The sequence below is a fragment of the Pongo abelii genome, chromosome 5, assembly GCF_028885655.2.
Source record: "Pongo abelii isolate AG06213 chromosome 5, NHGRI_mPonAbe1-v2.0_pri, whole genome shotgun sequence".
Lineage (NCBI taxonomy): Eukaryota > Metazoa > Chordata > Mammalia > Primates > Hominidae > Pongo > Pongo abelii.
Window position 1 is genome coordinate 3179227 of NC_071990.2, and position 16224 is coordinate 3195450.

The following is a 16224-nucleotide window of genomic DNA, read 5'->3' on the forward strand; positions in this document are numbered from 1 at the left end:
TGTACTTGGGACATAAAACCTGACATAAAACCGCAGCATGGGCCGGGTGCGGTGGCTCACACCTGTAATCCCAGTACTTTGGGAGGTCGAGGCGGGTGGATCATGAGGTAAGGAGTTCGAGACCAGCCTGACCAACATGGTGAAACCCTGTCTCTACTAAAAATACAAAAATTAGCCAAGCATGGTGGCGCGGGCCTGTAATCCCAGCTACTCAGGAGGCTAAGGCAAGAGAATCACTTGAACCTCGGAGGCAGAGGTTGCAGTGAGCCGAGATCGTGCCATTGCACTCCAGCCTGGGCAACAGAGCGAGACTCTGTCTCAAAAAACAAACAAAACCCAACAACCCACAGTGGATCGGCAGGTCCCTTACCCCATAGCTTCAATTAATCTAAAAAGAGCCAAGGGCTGGGCGCTTTGGGAGGCCGAGGCAGGTGGATCATTTGAGGTCATGAGTTTGAGACCAGCCTGTCCAACATGATGAAACCCCATCTCTACTAAAAATGCCAAAATTAGCCAGGCATGGTGGCGGCCGCCTATAATCCCAGCTACTCAGGAGGCTGAGATAGGAGAATCGCTTGAACCTGGGAGGTTTGCAGTGGACCAAGGTCATGCCACTGTACTCCAGCCTGGGCAACAGAGTGAGACCCTGTCTCAAAATGAAAATAAAAATAAACAATGAAAAGAGCCAAGAATTCGAAATTAGGTAAAAGGGGTCTCTGATTAAATGCAGAGGTAACTCAGTCCACTCACTGAAAACACAGACTTGCTTCACAGAGGCACGCCCAGGGTCTTCACTCAGACAACTGAATCCTAGCTGAGAAAGCCCCAGGCCACTAACGCTGGGCAGAGGCCTCAGAGCAGGGTGGCACCTGACTGTAATAAGGACTGTGGGCTGACGAGCAGGTGGCAGGAGGCAGCGGGCCAGCTGCACACAGGCGTTCCAGCCTCCTTGGTGGTACAGGAGCTTCCCACACAGATGCTTCTGAAGGATTACACCATGGCCACACAGAAGCACCTGCTGCTACAGGGATGGCTCTGCAATCGCTCACCAGGGACAGGCAACGTTACAAAATGGAACTACAGTCAGAAGGGCATCTCTGGGTTGCACTTAACCCAGCCCCTCACTGCATGGCAGGTGGCCTAGGCCTGGCCATGCTAGTACCCTGCCTGGGGCTTCATGAATGGCAGAGGCAGGCCTGGAACCTGGGGCTTAAGACCCCTAGACCAGGGGAGTTTTCCTGCATCACACCGTGATTGCAGTATTGCTTCTACAGCAGGAAAAATGTATTCTACAAAGAGTCCCACCCAAATTAGCTACGCGGAAGAGCTGGTTCTTAGAGATTTATATGGAAAATGTATTTATGTGGAACTTTTCCCCAATGGTATCATGTACACAATTACTGTATCAAGGCAGGAAAATTTCTCCGTGTTTTCTTAATACCATCACATCGTCACTCCTCAAAGCTGAGTGTCAGCACGCAGTTCAAGTGGGAGCACCCTGTCTCTCCTCTGGCGCCTGATGCACTGCAGGGTAATTGGTGATTTAACAGCAGTGTGTTGCTTGTGGTCCACATTCCCATCTCTGTCCTCTTTTCTGGAGTGGAGATTTGGCTAAGTCTCAAGCCCGTCTGATCTACATTTCATGAATCTGTTTTACATCTTAGTCCCTGTAACCTGAGTAATTGCTCAGTAGAATCTGTAATTAAAACTCAATACTGTGAAACCCTATGAGGTTGATCATTTTTCCTTGACATCTAAAAATAAAATAAATTATTCCTCTATCCAGTTGGAGACTCTGACATAGACAAGTATACTATGTTGGCTGCCTTCTTGCCAATTCACTTAACACCTGCTCTGATGAAATGCCAGCTTGGCAATTGTATGAGACGCACGTCTACCCTCTTTAACGTACTGTACTAGCACATTTACTCATAAAGAAAATACAGGAAGGAAATAAGATGAACTGCCCATGCCTATTAAATTAATTTTACCCTCAAGTCATTCCTTTATTTGTATTTTGAAATATTTAGTTGTAGGGTGATACCTGTGCAGACAGGTGTGCCTTCCTGTCTGCGGTTCCACGTGATGCCATTCATGGGCTAAACATGCACTGGGCACCATCCACCTGCTGCGGACGGGCTGGCCTGGAGATGAAACACACACAGTGTCTGGGCCCCAAGGAGCTCACTGTCCAGTTGGGGCAAAAACGTGTAAATTAATAAATGGCTAATAAAGGAGGAGCTTCTATCAAATAGGCCTTCCCATCACAGAGTGGGGGACACAGAGCAGGGACTGGGGGAGGGAGGAGAATCTCAAAAGGCATCATGGAGATAAGGTTTCCCTGAATGTGATGTGAGAAGGGCTGTAGGCTGCTGTGAGGGTGCTTCTGATCTAAAGGGGTGATTCTAGCCGCTGACGCTTTGAGGTGTTGCCAAGTATCAGAGTATTATGAGATTCTGAAGACATTCTAAAAAAATAATAAATTAAAGGCTAAAGTTGAATTAAGTACCAGTTTTGGGAGTATCTTTAGTTTCTGGCTCAAAACTTTTGCAAAAAATATAAGCATGGATTCTGTACATAATCTTCCACTTGGATTTTTTAAACATTAGCTCTGTTTGGTATTAAAACAATAAGGTGGCTTTCATTAAACTTCAGAATTTAGAGAGATGGGATGAGTATCATGAAATCGAATAAAGATTGGCTCTGAGGATGGTTAGACCCCAAGGTTTTCCTAAGGCAAATGAATTCCTTGAAAATCTCTTGGGAAAAAAAGTGCATTCATAATTTAAATGACTATGCTACTAATTTATCCGTTACAAAAGCTCAGAACCTTGTGTCTCTTTTGTCTTTCAAAGTGATATACACTGAGGCTCCAAAATTCTGCTCTAGAAAAAGTATGGTGGAAATCTCCTAGGAGCCCTGGGTTTGTGTGCCAATTTTGTAGCCCTAGGCAAGTCACCTTATTCCTTCGGGCCTCAGTTTCCCCACATCTGTAGACTGGCGTGTGGAACGGCACCAAGGTCTTGCCTGGCTTCAACACTCTCCATCTAGACTTAGGGCTAACGCTCACTGTTGCCTCCTTCCGGAAGGTGAAGAAGATGCTGCTCCTGACAACGCACTGAATAAATGAGCTTATGCTGCTTTAGATTTTTGCCAGACCAAATGAAGTCAGTGCCTAAGACACCTTTGGAGTCAGACTTTTCATGATTAACCAACTTTGAATGTATAACAATTGGCATATATTTAAAACATCCCTTAATTCATATTATAAGCAGATGAATACTTGGAGTCCAGTTGCAGGTAGGTTCACCTACCATCTATAACCTTCCATGTGGCTGGGTTAACCTTCTCCCTCCGTCTGCACCTTTCACTCATTTATCCGTAGAAGCAATTGTCAGGCTGCAGAAAATATAAGGCACACAGAGCCTTCAAAATATAATGTGGTAGGGGGATTAATTTGGCAAATGACTTTTAAAAAGTCTGATGTTGTAAAACAACATGAGGAGGTAAGTGGGCAGAGGAATAAGGGGACTCTGTTGCTTCTGCTCCTAAGCAGAATTTTATCGACACCTCTATGTTAGCAGCCTCACCTCCTAATGAAACGAGTCACGACACCTTAGCCAATTCTGATGGCTGAGTGAGGCTGTCCCGATCGTAGTCAGGACTGCCACTCTTTAGTACTGGCCATGTGGTCTGCCAGAGTCCCTAGGGCCAAGCAGATGGGCGGCTGGGTCCCCTTGTCCTCATTCCAACCACCATGTGGACGTTTGCCAGACGCCAGCAATGGCAACACCCTAGCAACTGACCCCAGACACCTGTCACCAGAGGCCCACTCACTTGGTCTCTGTCAGTTGCCAACAGCCCAGCCCCACCACCCCACAAAGTGCACACACGTGCACATCTGTACATGTGCACACATGCACACGCAGATGCATGCTGCCAGCGCTCTGCCTGTTTCAAAGCTTCAGTGCATCTCAAACTGGCCTGGAGCAACCCCAGCTTCCCGGTGGGAGCAGCGTGGTGAGATGGACTCTTGGGGCACATCTTAGCATGAGGACAGGAAGGGCGAAGGCTGGCACTGGGGACAGTCACACTGGCCTCCAGAGCAGAGGCTCAGTGCTCACTTCTGCCTCACAGGAGTCTCCCTTTCTACTTGCAGGCATTTGTGTTGATGCAAGGGTTCCTACTGTCTTACACAATCTCTGTGGACTGTTGCCTGAGGGCTCCCTAAAATTCCATGCCATCAGCAAGTCCCAAAATACCCACTTACAGAAAGCATTTGAATCTTGCTTTTAATTGCTCCATTTTTATGATTGAAATATGGGTTATCATTTTATTTCCACATCTGCCTTTTGTCAGTATTACCTAATCCTTCTCCCATCTAGATAGTTTGTAGGCAGAAAAGATTTGACCAAGAAAATTTTTTTTTGTTTCCTATTGATCTCTCAAATTGATTATTGGATAACTTGTAAAAATAATTATTGCCTATTGATTCAAGCTCCCGGAGACTGCATGGTTTTCATGACTCACCTCTTCCATTTTCCTTTGAGGAAAGCATTTTCCCGCATGCTTAACTGTTGCTGTAACTGAATTCAGTTTCCCTCCTCTCATGTAGGGAACCCACAGCACTTATTTTATCTGTAATAGAGTCTCTTTGTATAACGCAGAATTTTGCCGCCCTTTTGAAATAAAACTGTTTTTAATAGAGGAAGTTGTTGTGTCTGTCAAGTTGTTGTTTCTTGTGTTTGGGCAAGAAAAAAAGTCTGATACCTGCTGGATTATGTATGTATAAAAATTCTTGGCCGGGCATGGTGGCTCATGCCTGTAATCCCAGTATTTTGGGAGGCCAAGGTGGGTGGATCACCTGAGGCTGGGAGTTCGAGACCAGCCTGACAAACATGGAGAAACCCTGTCTCTGCTGAAAAACTCTGTCTCCACAAAATTAGCTGGGCGTGGTGGGTGCCTGTAATCCCAGCTACGGGGGAGGCTGAGGCAGGAGAATTGCTTGAACCCAAGAGATGGAGGTTGTAGTGAGCCGAGATTGTGCCATTGCACTCCAGCCTGGGCAACAAGAGCAGAACTCTGTCTCAAAAAAAATTCTTAAATTGTCTTTTAAAAGTCATTTCAATGATAACAAGAAGCGAAATTAATTGATCAGCTTAACCCATTTTTATTGAGCCCTTATCAGGGCAGGTACTGATACCCCAATAATTTTAAGAAATGTTTTTGTCAATGTTAAGCAATGTACTTAAATAAAAAAGAGGGCATGGAGGATTCCTCCCAGGACGGAAGTGTAGCTCTGCCAAGTAAATGCTGCTCTCAGCAGCCCAGGGCCCTCCGCTTGCCCGGCATTCTGGGTCCCTGGGCCACAGAACCCCGGCTCGCCATGTTTGACTGGGCTGAGCAGGAGGTGGTAGTCCCTGTGGCTCTGGAGTCCACCTGCTGGAATTCAGACCCCAGCCCCACTTACTAGCCATGGGGCCTCAGCAACACCGCATCGCTCTGTGCCTCAGTTTCCTCATCTGCACTGGAGGCCGTCCTGGTATCTACCTCAGAAGGTCTTCAGGAAGATTTAAGGAGCTAAGTTATGTAAAATGCTTAGCAGGGTCTAAGAAACAAACCTTCAAGAGATGGTAAAAATCAGTATTACTCTGACCAGAATATTTTTAATGATATTTAAAAGAGCCAAAAAATTAAGGCTATTTACATATTGGAATTTTTTTAATGAGGCATTTATTTAACCTGAGGCCATTTAAATGTTTTATAATAGCTTTCTTCTTGAAATTAAAAAAAATTAAAACTCCTTGTAGCATGTCTGTTTTTTTCTAAGGGTTTCTGCACGGCCAGCCTCTGGAGTGTCTTCTCCCCGCCAGTGTCCTTTATGGCAGCACACTCTCCCGTCCTCCGCGCTAGGGTTTACCTCCTCATTTGGGGAATCGGTTCTGTTCCTTACTCTCCAATGTTATGCAGTGCAGCGTGATCCTTCTCTAATTTCCTCCCTATTTCCCATACTGCTTATTATCTTCTTATTGCTTTCCCAGATGCTTTTGATGATCATGCTGATTGCCAGCAGCTCTTTCCTCTAATTCACCAGCTTCACACATTTGGCCCTTTGTGTTTCTATCTCTAGGCTTTTCATGCAAAACACACATATTAGGTGGGCTCGAGGTGAGAATATTTTTCTACTAGGTGTGCACCTGATTAAAAGTCTTGGGGGAAAGTGCAAAAAAACTGCACACACTCGCTTCCTGCAGCGTTGGAGGGATGGATTTGGGTGTGGAAAGCACTTTGCCAGCAAGATGTCCCATCTGTGCCTGTAGGGAGATCGGGGAGCAGGCTGGGGAAGCCTTCCCTTCTCGTGAACCTGGAACACTGCCATGACTGAAGACTCCACAAATGCGTGCGTGTCCCCACAGTGCAGAGGAAATGCGTAGAGCCAGGACCAAGTTTGTTTTACTTGCTTTCATCACTTCCAGGAATACTGATGACTTCTGCTGTCCGAGATGGTCAAGCTATCTGTTCAGATCGTGGAACTGGACAGGACCATCAGATCGCACAGGCCCTTCGAGGATGGCATCTGTTTCATTTCACTACACAATCTCGAACCCTCTTTCATGGATGAAAAGTGTGTGTTCGGCTGGGCGTGGTGGCTCATGCATGTAATCCCAGCACTTTGGGAGGACAAGACGGGCGGATCACTAGGTTAGAGATCCAGACCATCCTGGCTAACACAGTGAAACCCCGTCTCTCCTAAAAATATAAAAAATTAGCCAGGTGTGGTGGTGGGCATCTGTAGTCCCAGCTACTTGGGAGGCTGAGACAGGAGAATGGCGTGAACCCGGGAGGCAGAGCTTGCAGTGAGCCGAGATCATGCCACTGTACTCCAGCCTGGAAGACAGAGTGAGACTCCATTTCAAAAAAAAAAAAAAAAAAAGAAAAGTATGTGTTCGATGCAGCTGACTCACAGGATCTTCTTTTGCGACTTCTTATCATCTTTATCATCCTTTTTCAAAATATGTTAGGTCCTCTGTGTGATTCCCAAAGAGCAGGGCTCAGTGGCGTCTCCCGAGCCCTTCTTAAAACACAGACTGCCAGGCCCACCGCAGGCGTTTTTATTCGGCAGGCCTGGGGTGGGGGCTGGGTCTGAGATCCGTATTTCTAGCAAGTTCCCAAGTGATACTGATGCTGCTGGCTCAGGGACTGCACTTTGAGAACCACTGACATTTGAAAACCTGTTTTGAATGCTTTTCCCACATTTGTAAGTGATTTGGTGAAGGTTTTTTCATTTCTTGGTTTCCCCACCTACAAATAGGAATAAATCCACCAACCTCTGGTTCCTTGGATCCAGGAAGAGCTAAGGAATTCGAGAGTACTATGGTTAATACGTTTTCACACGTAAGAAGCGTGCAGCTGATCTGAAGAAAAGCACATTTCTAAAATGTGAAGACACAATCAGCAAATGTCACAGTGCATGTGTCTGCCACGAGGGAGGCATAAGATGTCCAAGTGCAATGTTTTCTTTTTTTGCTCCACTGTTCCATGAGGGCAGGACTGTCTGCCTGGCTTACGATGACACCTCCACCCCTAGAAAACATTTAAGCACTCACATGTTGGGCTGAGAGCCCTCACTGGGGAGCTTGTCGAACTAGCATCAAAATTCTGCACTTACTCTTAGAGCAGACGAGCACGTTGTTTTTTAAGAGATAGGGTCTTGCTCTGTCACCCAGGCTGCCGTGAAGTGGTGCGATCATAGTTCACTGCAGCCTTGAACTCCTGGGCTCAAGTGATCCTCTCACCTCAGCCTCCTGAGTAGCTGGGATATAGGCACGTGCTCCCATGTGTGGCTAATTTTTTAAATTTTTGGTAGAGATGGGGTCTCCCTTTGTTGCCCAGGCTTGTCTCAAACTGCTGTGCTCAAGTGATCTTCCTGCCTCAGCCATGAGCCACCATGCCCAGCTGCAAATTTTGTGTTATAAATGATCATGTGTACTCAGTACCCTTAATTTACCTGATGAGGAATGGTGATGGCATACACCAACGTTTTGGGAGAGTGGCGCTCACATCTCCATTATCTCCAGAAGTCCTTACTCCCTGTGACTTCCTCCAAACCACTTTAGATAAACACCACGTGGGCAGCCTCTCCAACAGCCTTCTCCTGCCCTTGTCATTCCTCAATAGTGAGTTCCTGCGTAGGAAACCTGATGTCACCCTGTCCCACACATTACCCTCCTGATCTTCCATACTGCGGTTTTCTAGGATGTTCTAACGTAACGTAGACCTGGACCTCCAAACACAAGACCAGGCTTTGTCTTGCACAAGGGCTCCCAGCCGAGGAAGGAGCTCTGTCATGAAGCCACGCTCCCAGTGCAGGCTGTGGCCACCTGGAAGGGGCACCTTTCTGCAGTGTGTACAATTTCAGAGCAGCAGCTCTTGCACCCAGCTCCCTCTTCCATCCTGGTACCTCCTGCTACCTATCTTCCCAGCGCATCTAAGCAGAATTCCTCCTAGATGCTCCTAGATACTCCCTTCTTCTCGTGGTTTGGATCTTGCATCTTCCCCCCAACCTCTCGTTGTTGGCTGTGACCTTGGAAGGATTTCATGTTTCTTCTGGAAGAAGGATCAGTCGGTATGACTTCCTTCTAGATGAGCGCTAAATCCCTGCTGCTCTTTACTGAGTGACAATAAATGCCTGAGCAAAATGACTAAAGATGCATTTCTCTTCAGGCATCTGCGTCCATCAGTGCAATTACCCAGCGCTTTGATGGGGTTTACTTTCAGGTGAAAAATACTCACAAGTGCTCTTTCTTCTGCTGCTCCTCCTTCACAACTAAGTGCTCAAGTTTGACTCTGCAAACCACACAAGAGTACCAAGCGAGCGCACCCTCCCATTCTCTGGCCACCAGCTGCTGCAGCTCTTCCTTCACCTAAAGCCCAGCCGATCCTGCCATGGCCCAGAAGCCTCGACATATTATAAGCATCCCCAGGCAGCTCGTGCAATGACATTGCTCGCCTATCTTGGCTCCACTTGCTGGAGCATATATCATTCATGCGTCCCATCTTCCCCGCATCACCAGAGACTCCTGTGCTCACTGCACCCGCCGCCAAGTCCCTGTCCAGTCTCTGGGTGCATCATGCTGCTGCCCTTGCTGCCACCTTTTCCTGGCCAGCGTCTCCACCCTGGGGGTCACTTCATTCCAGAACTCTGCAACCCTGCGGCTGCTGCATATTAATCAAGCCTTTGTATTTTCTGTATTTCCTAATGTTTTAACATCTGGAGCCTTGCTGATTCTAGAGAGGCTGCTCCTCCCAGGGTTCGCTAATTCCTAGATAGAGTAAAAGATTCACCTGCAAGTGTACTTTTCACACACAAACCAACCCATCCAGAGCCGATACCCCAACCACTTCCTGTGTCGGGCTCTCACACGTGGGCCACCATCCACCTGCCCCAGTCACCCCGGGGTCAGCTTCCAGACATCTAGGGACAGCCCTATGCCCACACGCTGCAGAAATGATCAAACTATCAAAACTCATCCTGAACACCCTGCCTCACCTGCTGCTCCTGCAGGAACCACAATAAAGGCTCCTGCCCACGTTTTCACCTCCCCGTCTGCCTCCTGGCCCACCCTGGTGCTTCCCGGGAGGCCCTGGGTGGCCCCACGTACCCCTTCCTCCTGGGAACTAAGAGTAATAAATAATCTTTCAATGGCAATTGTCTCCTGGCCTGCTGACCTCACTATACCTGGATAATAATAAAACCCACATCTTAACACAGGCTGCGGTCTCAGTCAAGTCTCCTGGTCACCTCATCCTGTCACCCTCCACAGTAGGATGGCAGGACAGGACTTCAGCCTCCAGCCCTCCTGAGCTTCCATGTTTCTTAAGGCTCCGGCCTCCCCATCTCAGGAAACAGACCCAGCTGCCATCACTGCCTCCTCTCTCACCTTTGAGAGTCACCTCAGATCCATCAGCAAGTCTCACCAGGGCCACTCTCAAAGCATCTCTCGAATCAGCCCTCTGCAGGTGACACCCAGCCTTCCCCAGTGCAGGCACCAGGATGTCACACAGCCCAGCGTGTGCGCTGTCTCTGTTCTGGCCTTTGCCCGGCTCTACGCCTTCTCCACAAAGCAGACAGATAGGTCCTCACAGAGCACAGTCTGGGATATAGGATTCCCCTGCTCAAGACCCTCCAGTGCATCTTTATGTCTTTGTAGAATAAGCCCGTGCTCCTCAGGCCCCATAGGGTCTGACCCCACCTGCCTTTCCAAGTCACCTTCTGTCCCCTCTTGTCCACCATGCTCCAGCAATGCTGGCCTTCCTCTCCCGGTTCCAGGAGAAGCTGAGCGGAAGCCAGCTTTTGCCTTGGCTTTTCCCCTTTGCCAAGAACACTTTTCCACCCAGAAGTTTGTGTGACTTCCTCTTTCTGAACACTTAGGCCTCAGCATGAACATCAGCCCCTCAGAGGGGTCTCTCCTGACCACCCTACTTGGTAAAAGCATGTTCCTCACGTGTGTGTGGGTTCTTTAGGCTCCTGCCCGCCTCCGCCCCGCAATGTGCTTTCAGGAGATCGGGGGCTTGCTCTGGAGATGTATCTAGAATACCTGGACCAGCAACAGCATCAGCATAAGGCAGTGTGGCTGCTTAACAAATACCAGCTCCCTTCACTGCCCTTTCAGATTCCTCTATTTTCTACAGTTCCTGAGATGCACACTCCCCAGTCTATAGGTTTGGGCCCTCATAGTGGATTCCCCGTGGATCTGTGACCTTTGCCTGTGAGCTCATCTTTAAAGAGAATTTTCTTCCATGTGAGTCCTGGATGCCTCTGCGGGAGGCGGTGTTTTGGTCCCTGAGGGGTCCAGTGAGCTTCACTGTTCTTACATTGGTATCTCAGCCTCAGGGAGCAGCTGGAATTTGGAACACACAGTTCTGCATGGTGCAGACTTCAAGGCTCCAATTTCTTCGGAGTGAACCTTTTTCTGCCCACGGTCCAAGGCAGTCCGCCAGCTCTGGGCTGAGTCCCTGTGGCAGGCAAAGATCTCCCAGTCCTGTGGCCATTGACAGTTTTGACTCCTGGCTTGACTGAAGGAGCTCAGTTCTAATGGCATCAGAGGCCTGGGAGCTCAGCTCTAGCCCCCGGGCAGGTGTTGAAACCCAGGCTCCTCACACTTCTCTCTGGTTCAGATGCCCTGGGAGCTGTCTCTGTTTCTGCTCCTGCTGGGATTCCCTCCTTGGTTTGACCCCTGGGAACTTCCCCTTCTTTCACTGGAGCTCAGCGTCATACTTCTAAAAAATGCTGTATTTTATCCAGCATTTATATGTGTGTGTGGAGGGGTCCCTGTCTGTTCAGTCTACCATCTTGACCAGAAGATCCCTTCTGGCCAGTCCCCGCACGTTTGCCTTTACTGCCCCTACCCCAAGAAGCCGCCCCTTGGGGACTGTGCCTCGTGCAGCTTGGTTTCCAGTCCTTGTTAACGTACATGCTCACCCGTCTGCTCTTCAGAGATACAGCACTCCAAAGCACCAAGTACGCTGCTGGGCACCCTGGTGCATGCAATAAATACTTGCTCATTAAAGGAAAGCAAGCAACTTTCAATATTTTGCTACCAACAGCTGGTCATGCTGGCTGGTGCTACAGCTCACCCCCTCTCCCCAGCGGGCCACTTCAAATCCTGTCAAACAACAGAGCCCACTGCAGCAGATGGGAGGAAGACAATAAAAAAGGGTAGGCAATTATTGGCTTTTAAGGCCAGTAATTCCAGTGGAGGCTTTCAAGGCTGGTAGGCAAAGGTGGTTTACATTTCTCACCACCAATTTTTTAACCTGCCCCGTTACGCCCAGACTCCTATATATATTAAGAGGATGCAATAATAATAATAGCAGTGACCAATATTTAATGAGTACTTATAGAGCAGGAATGTACTAAGCACCTTAATAGTAATATAAATGTGTAAATAATTATGATGATCATAGCAGTTAATATACATCTGGCACTAAGTGACAGGCACCGTTCTAAATGTCTCATACATTAATTCACTGATTCCTCCCAACCCCATTATTGACCACAATGACTCACAGCTGGTGAACCTGAGGCACAGAGAGATTAAGCGACTTGCTCAGGGTCACACAGCTACTAAGTGGCAGAGGTCCAGGCTCCGTGTCCAAGCCTCCCTTCAGACTGCCCCTCTATGCATATCTTTTCCGTGCGTTATTTCAGTCTTCAAAACAACCCCATGAAATAAGAACTATTATAACCCACTTTTTACAGACATGAGAAAATGCGGGCTCAGAGAGGTGTGAGGCAGGCTGGAGGCAGCACAGCCAGTCACTGGGCCAGCTCTACCCAGACTGCAGAGCTGGAGCTGTAAGCGGGAGGCAGAGCACCTTGGGACCACCATCCTCATGCACACACGTACACATACATGCACACACGTACACATACACGCACACACATGCACACACATTTACTTCTCCAAGTCCCCTGGATGTCTTTTCAAAAGCTATATAATTTGTTTTTAAAACTGTGTATTTCAAAGAATTTTTCTGAGGTTTTAGAATATATTTAAATAAATGAATGCCTTACCTTGCCTATCACTAAACCTCAATATGTTTCTAAAATTAAAAAAAAAACCAAAACCCGGCCCTTCTCACATGGGTCAGCCCTGCATAACTGGAGCTGTTCTGGAAAGACCTTCTCTGCCACTTCTCCCTTGTCAGGTGTCCTCCTGCCTGGGACAGGCGGGAGCAGAGCCTGGGGTGAGGGAAACAACCCTGAATGACCTCTCCACTCAGGAGTATGAGTTGCCAAGAGGCTATGCCCTGTTCTTGTAGCCTAGGAGAGAACACTGGTGCAAGCCAGCAGCAGAGGAAGTGGCAGAGAAAATCTGCTGGGGTGGGGATGTGGGATGGAAGCTGAGGGAAGACAGGGGCCTGCTGGGGAGAGTGGGTGAGCTGTAGCACCAGCCAGTATGACCAGCTTTTGGTGGCAAAATATTGAAAGTTGCTTGTTTTCCTTTAATGAGCAAGTATTTATTGCATGCACCAGGGTGCCCGGCAGCCTACTTGGTGCTTTGGAGTGCTGTATCTCTAAAGAGTAAACAAGGAATAGGGGCCAGGCAGGGGAAGACAGGAGCCAGGTGTGGCAAGAGTCGGCCACTTCAGGTCCAGGCTCTGACATGAGCCAGTGGGGGTCAGGGGACCGCAGTTCTGTCCTCTATAGGATGGGCTGCTGAGATATGAGGATGGAACCATTTACTATCACAAAGTGCTTGTCATCTGTGCCTGGTACAGTGGGAAGCACAGGGAAGCATTTGTTAGATAAATCAGCACCCTTGAACTCCGAAACAGCTAAACCCAGCAAAGGCTGCCACAAGGGAGGGGGCAGAAAGGCTTCCTTAGGAGATAGAAGGAAGAGAGCTGCCCACTCCATCCTTCTCCAGGGAAACTATTGCTCATTCTCCGCTCCTTAAGGCCCTGCTAGGGCACAAGGGCTGTCCTGGAACACGGTTGTGCTGTGGGAGGGGTTTGGACATCCAACTTTGGGACAAGAGCTGGAGGCGGCCCCAGCAGAAGAGCTCAGTTCGGGCAGCGGTGGCTGCTGAGTGGCCTCTCTGGCAGGTGGCCTTTTCCCATCTGTTGTTGCTGGCCCCCTGCTGCTGCTGAGGTCCTCGTGACACAGTAAGCAAGAACAAGCCTCTTGGGGAAACCACACCTGCACCCTTGCAGTACATCTACTACCAGGGCAGGGGTGGGGGGCAGTACCACTAAGCCAAAAGGTAGGTGCTTTCTTCCCTCCCAGGCACCTGAGCAAAGGAAGCTCAGCTCCAGTGAACCCTTAAAGCAAGGAGAAGACTGACTGCACGGGCAGAAATTTGGTTTTCATTGTTGACTAAACAGTAGCAATACAGGGTCACATCCATGATCTACTTATAGATAAGGCGAGAATATCAGCATGGAGGGGGATAGGAAGGAACAGAAAGGAAGAAAAACAGCATTTATAAAAAGGTAAAAGTATCATTTTTAGGGTAAACATCTCTCTATCCATGGAGCAGTGTTTTTCAATCTTGACTCAACATTAATTCCCTGGAGAGTTTTTAAAAAAACCCAGTTGCCCAGGTCAAACCCCCTTTACCAGTGTTTAGTGTTTTTCCCCCCCCAAAGCTAGCAAGTCAAAAGACTTAAGGTTACCCATAGTTCAGAAAGGCATATTGGACTGATACTGAGCAGGGGTGAGCAAGCTATTTTCCATAAAGGACCAGATAGTAAATATTTTTAGCTTTATACCATACCATCCTGCTGCATCCACTCAACTCTGTGTAGAGCCAGAAAGCAGCCACAGGTAATACCTGTGTAAATACACGAGCATGGCTGTGTTCCAATAAAACTTTATTTACGAAAACAGACAGTGGGCCTGATGTGGCCCACAGGCTGAAGGTTGCCTACCCCTCACCTAGAAGAGATAGGGGGACTTTTCTATATCCCTTCTTTAATATCTCCAAATTCCCTCCTCCTAACACAAGACCCCCACCTCCCTGCAAATCCATTCATAAAAATTCATGTCAGAATAACCCCATGGGGTGGCTAGCAAGAAGGTGTGAAGCCAGACTGGCCAGTGGATTTGCAGATTTTTGGAGCTGGGTGAAGGGCTCATTCCACTCTTCTGTCTACTTTTGTGTATATTTGAACGTTTTTCCAAGACAGAAAGTTTAAACAATAAAATTTTTTAAAAAGAGAGGAAAACCTTCTCAGACAGAACCACAAGCTGCAACTAGTGGGAAGTGTGGGGATCGTGTGTCCTGCCCGGGGCCAGGCCTTCAGGAAGCATGTGCAGACGCACCAGCCCAGGGCGCTGTGCAGAGGATACTCACGACCAGTAGAGCAGCATGAGCAGGAAGGGGCAGATGATGAGGGCCTGCAGCACCTGCCAGTCCCGGCACAGGGCGGCTAGCCCGGGCATGAGGAACTGGCCCGCCATGGCCACGAAGCTCGCCACCATCGTAATCATGAACCGTTTTCCAGGGGGACACAGCTCTATTCCTAGAACACAGAACCAATGAGAGAGAGATGAGTGCTCAGCTCGACAGCCCGAGGAGTCCTGGGTGCACCTGGGCCAGTGCACTGCTCAACCCACCAATGACTGAAACTGTTTTCATCTGTTGCCCACAAGTGCCCTATGTGGTGTGCCAGTGTTTTACGGGCGCATTGAGGCTCCAACTGGGAAGGGAAGTGAGATGGTTGTTCAGGGCCATAGGGCTAGCCGATGACAAAGGGATGCTATAATTCAGAGGAGCTTAGCTCAGAAACCAGGAAATGGTGCTGCCTATGGGACAGATCGCCCATTGTTCCTGCTTCCTCTGCTCTCCAGACGTCACTGAGCTTGCTGTCCAGCACGTTCCCCTTGTGCCCATCCTGTCGCCATTCCTTCCTATGCATGATGCTGTATTGGGGCCATCTTGACCTCTAGACAGGACACCAGGCATGTCCATATACTCACTACCACCCATATGCACCACCCACCCCTTCTTCTGGTTCTCACTCCGGGGCTCCTTGAGCACTCTGGGTTCCAGGCAGCTTACTCACACTGTGAGACAGAGGGAGACTGAGCTAAGTCTCAGCTTGTCTGTTAAACAAGACAAAAACCAACAATAAGGCTGACTCAGATCATATAGCAATGACCCTACCAGAAAGCCCCTTCTCCACATGGGAGTTCTGTGGGCCACTGCAACACGGGTGAGTCATGCATCCTTTCTCTGTCCCTACTGGACACCTCCCTCTGGGCAAGGCTCATGTCTAATTCATCTTTGTAGCTCCAAAACAAAAAAGTGTCTATTTTCAACAAATGCCCACTAATTAGAGGGGGACCACGGCCCCTCTTATTTGCAAGAATCTATTCTTTTACTTTGACCTTGAGTCAAAAAGATGACCAGAAAACTTTAATCTGTGGCACCCAAGTGACAACCAATACAGACCTACTACATGAATCACCATAATGAAAGCCCTTTATAGTAGAAAAAGCAGCTGGGTTTTATATATATTATTTTCCCTACAGAGCATGTACATTTATTTGTGATTCTCTGGCAATATGCAGTATTCTCTAAAGGTTTCTTGCTTGCTTGCTCTTTTAAACATAAGGTAAGAAGAAGAAGGGGAAGGAGGAACAGGGGGAAGAAGAAGAAAAGGAAGAAGACAGACCCTTTGGAGAGAACACTTTTCATGCCTGTGTGTTGGAGG

General features: G+C 48.3%; 1 protein-coding gene across 4 annotated transcripts in view; it reads right to left on the minus strand.

Moving 5' to 3' along the window:
- SLC22A23 (solute carrier family 22 member 23) overlaps window positions 1-16224 on the minus strand; it is a 187810-nt gene that overhangs the window by 39681 nt on the left and 131905 nt on the right. For all 4 annotated transcript variants that reach the window (XM_009241400.4, XM_063725312.1, XM_054557135.2 and 1 more), the window contains one exon: window positions 14862-15030. In XM_009241400.4, coding sequence (XP_009239675.3) covers window positions 14862-15030 — 169 coding nt within the window. Of the gene's footprint in view, window positions 1-14861; window positions 15031-16224 lie in introns of those variants that run through there.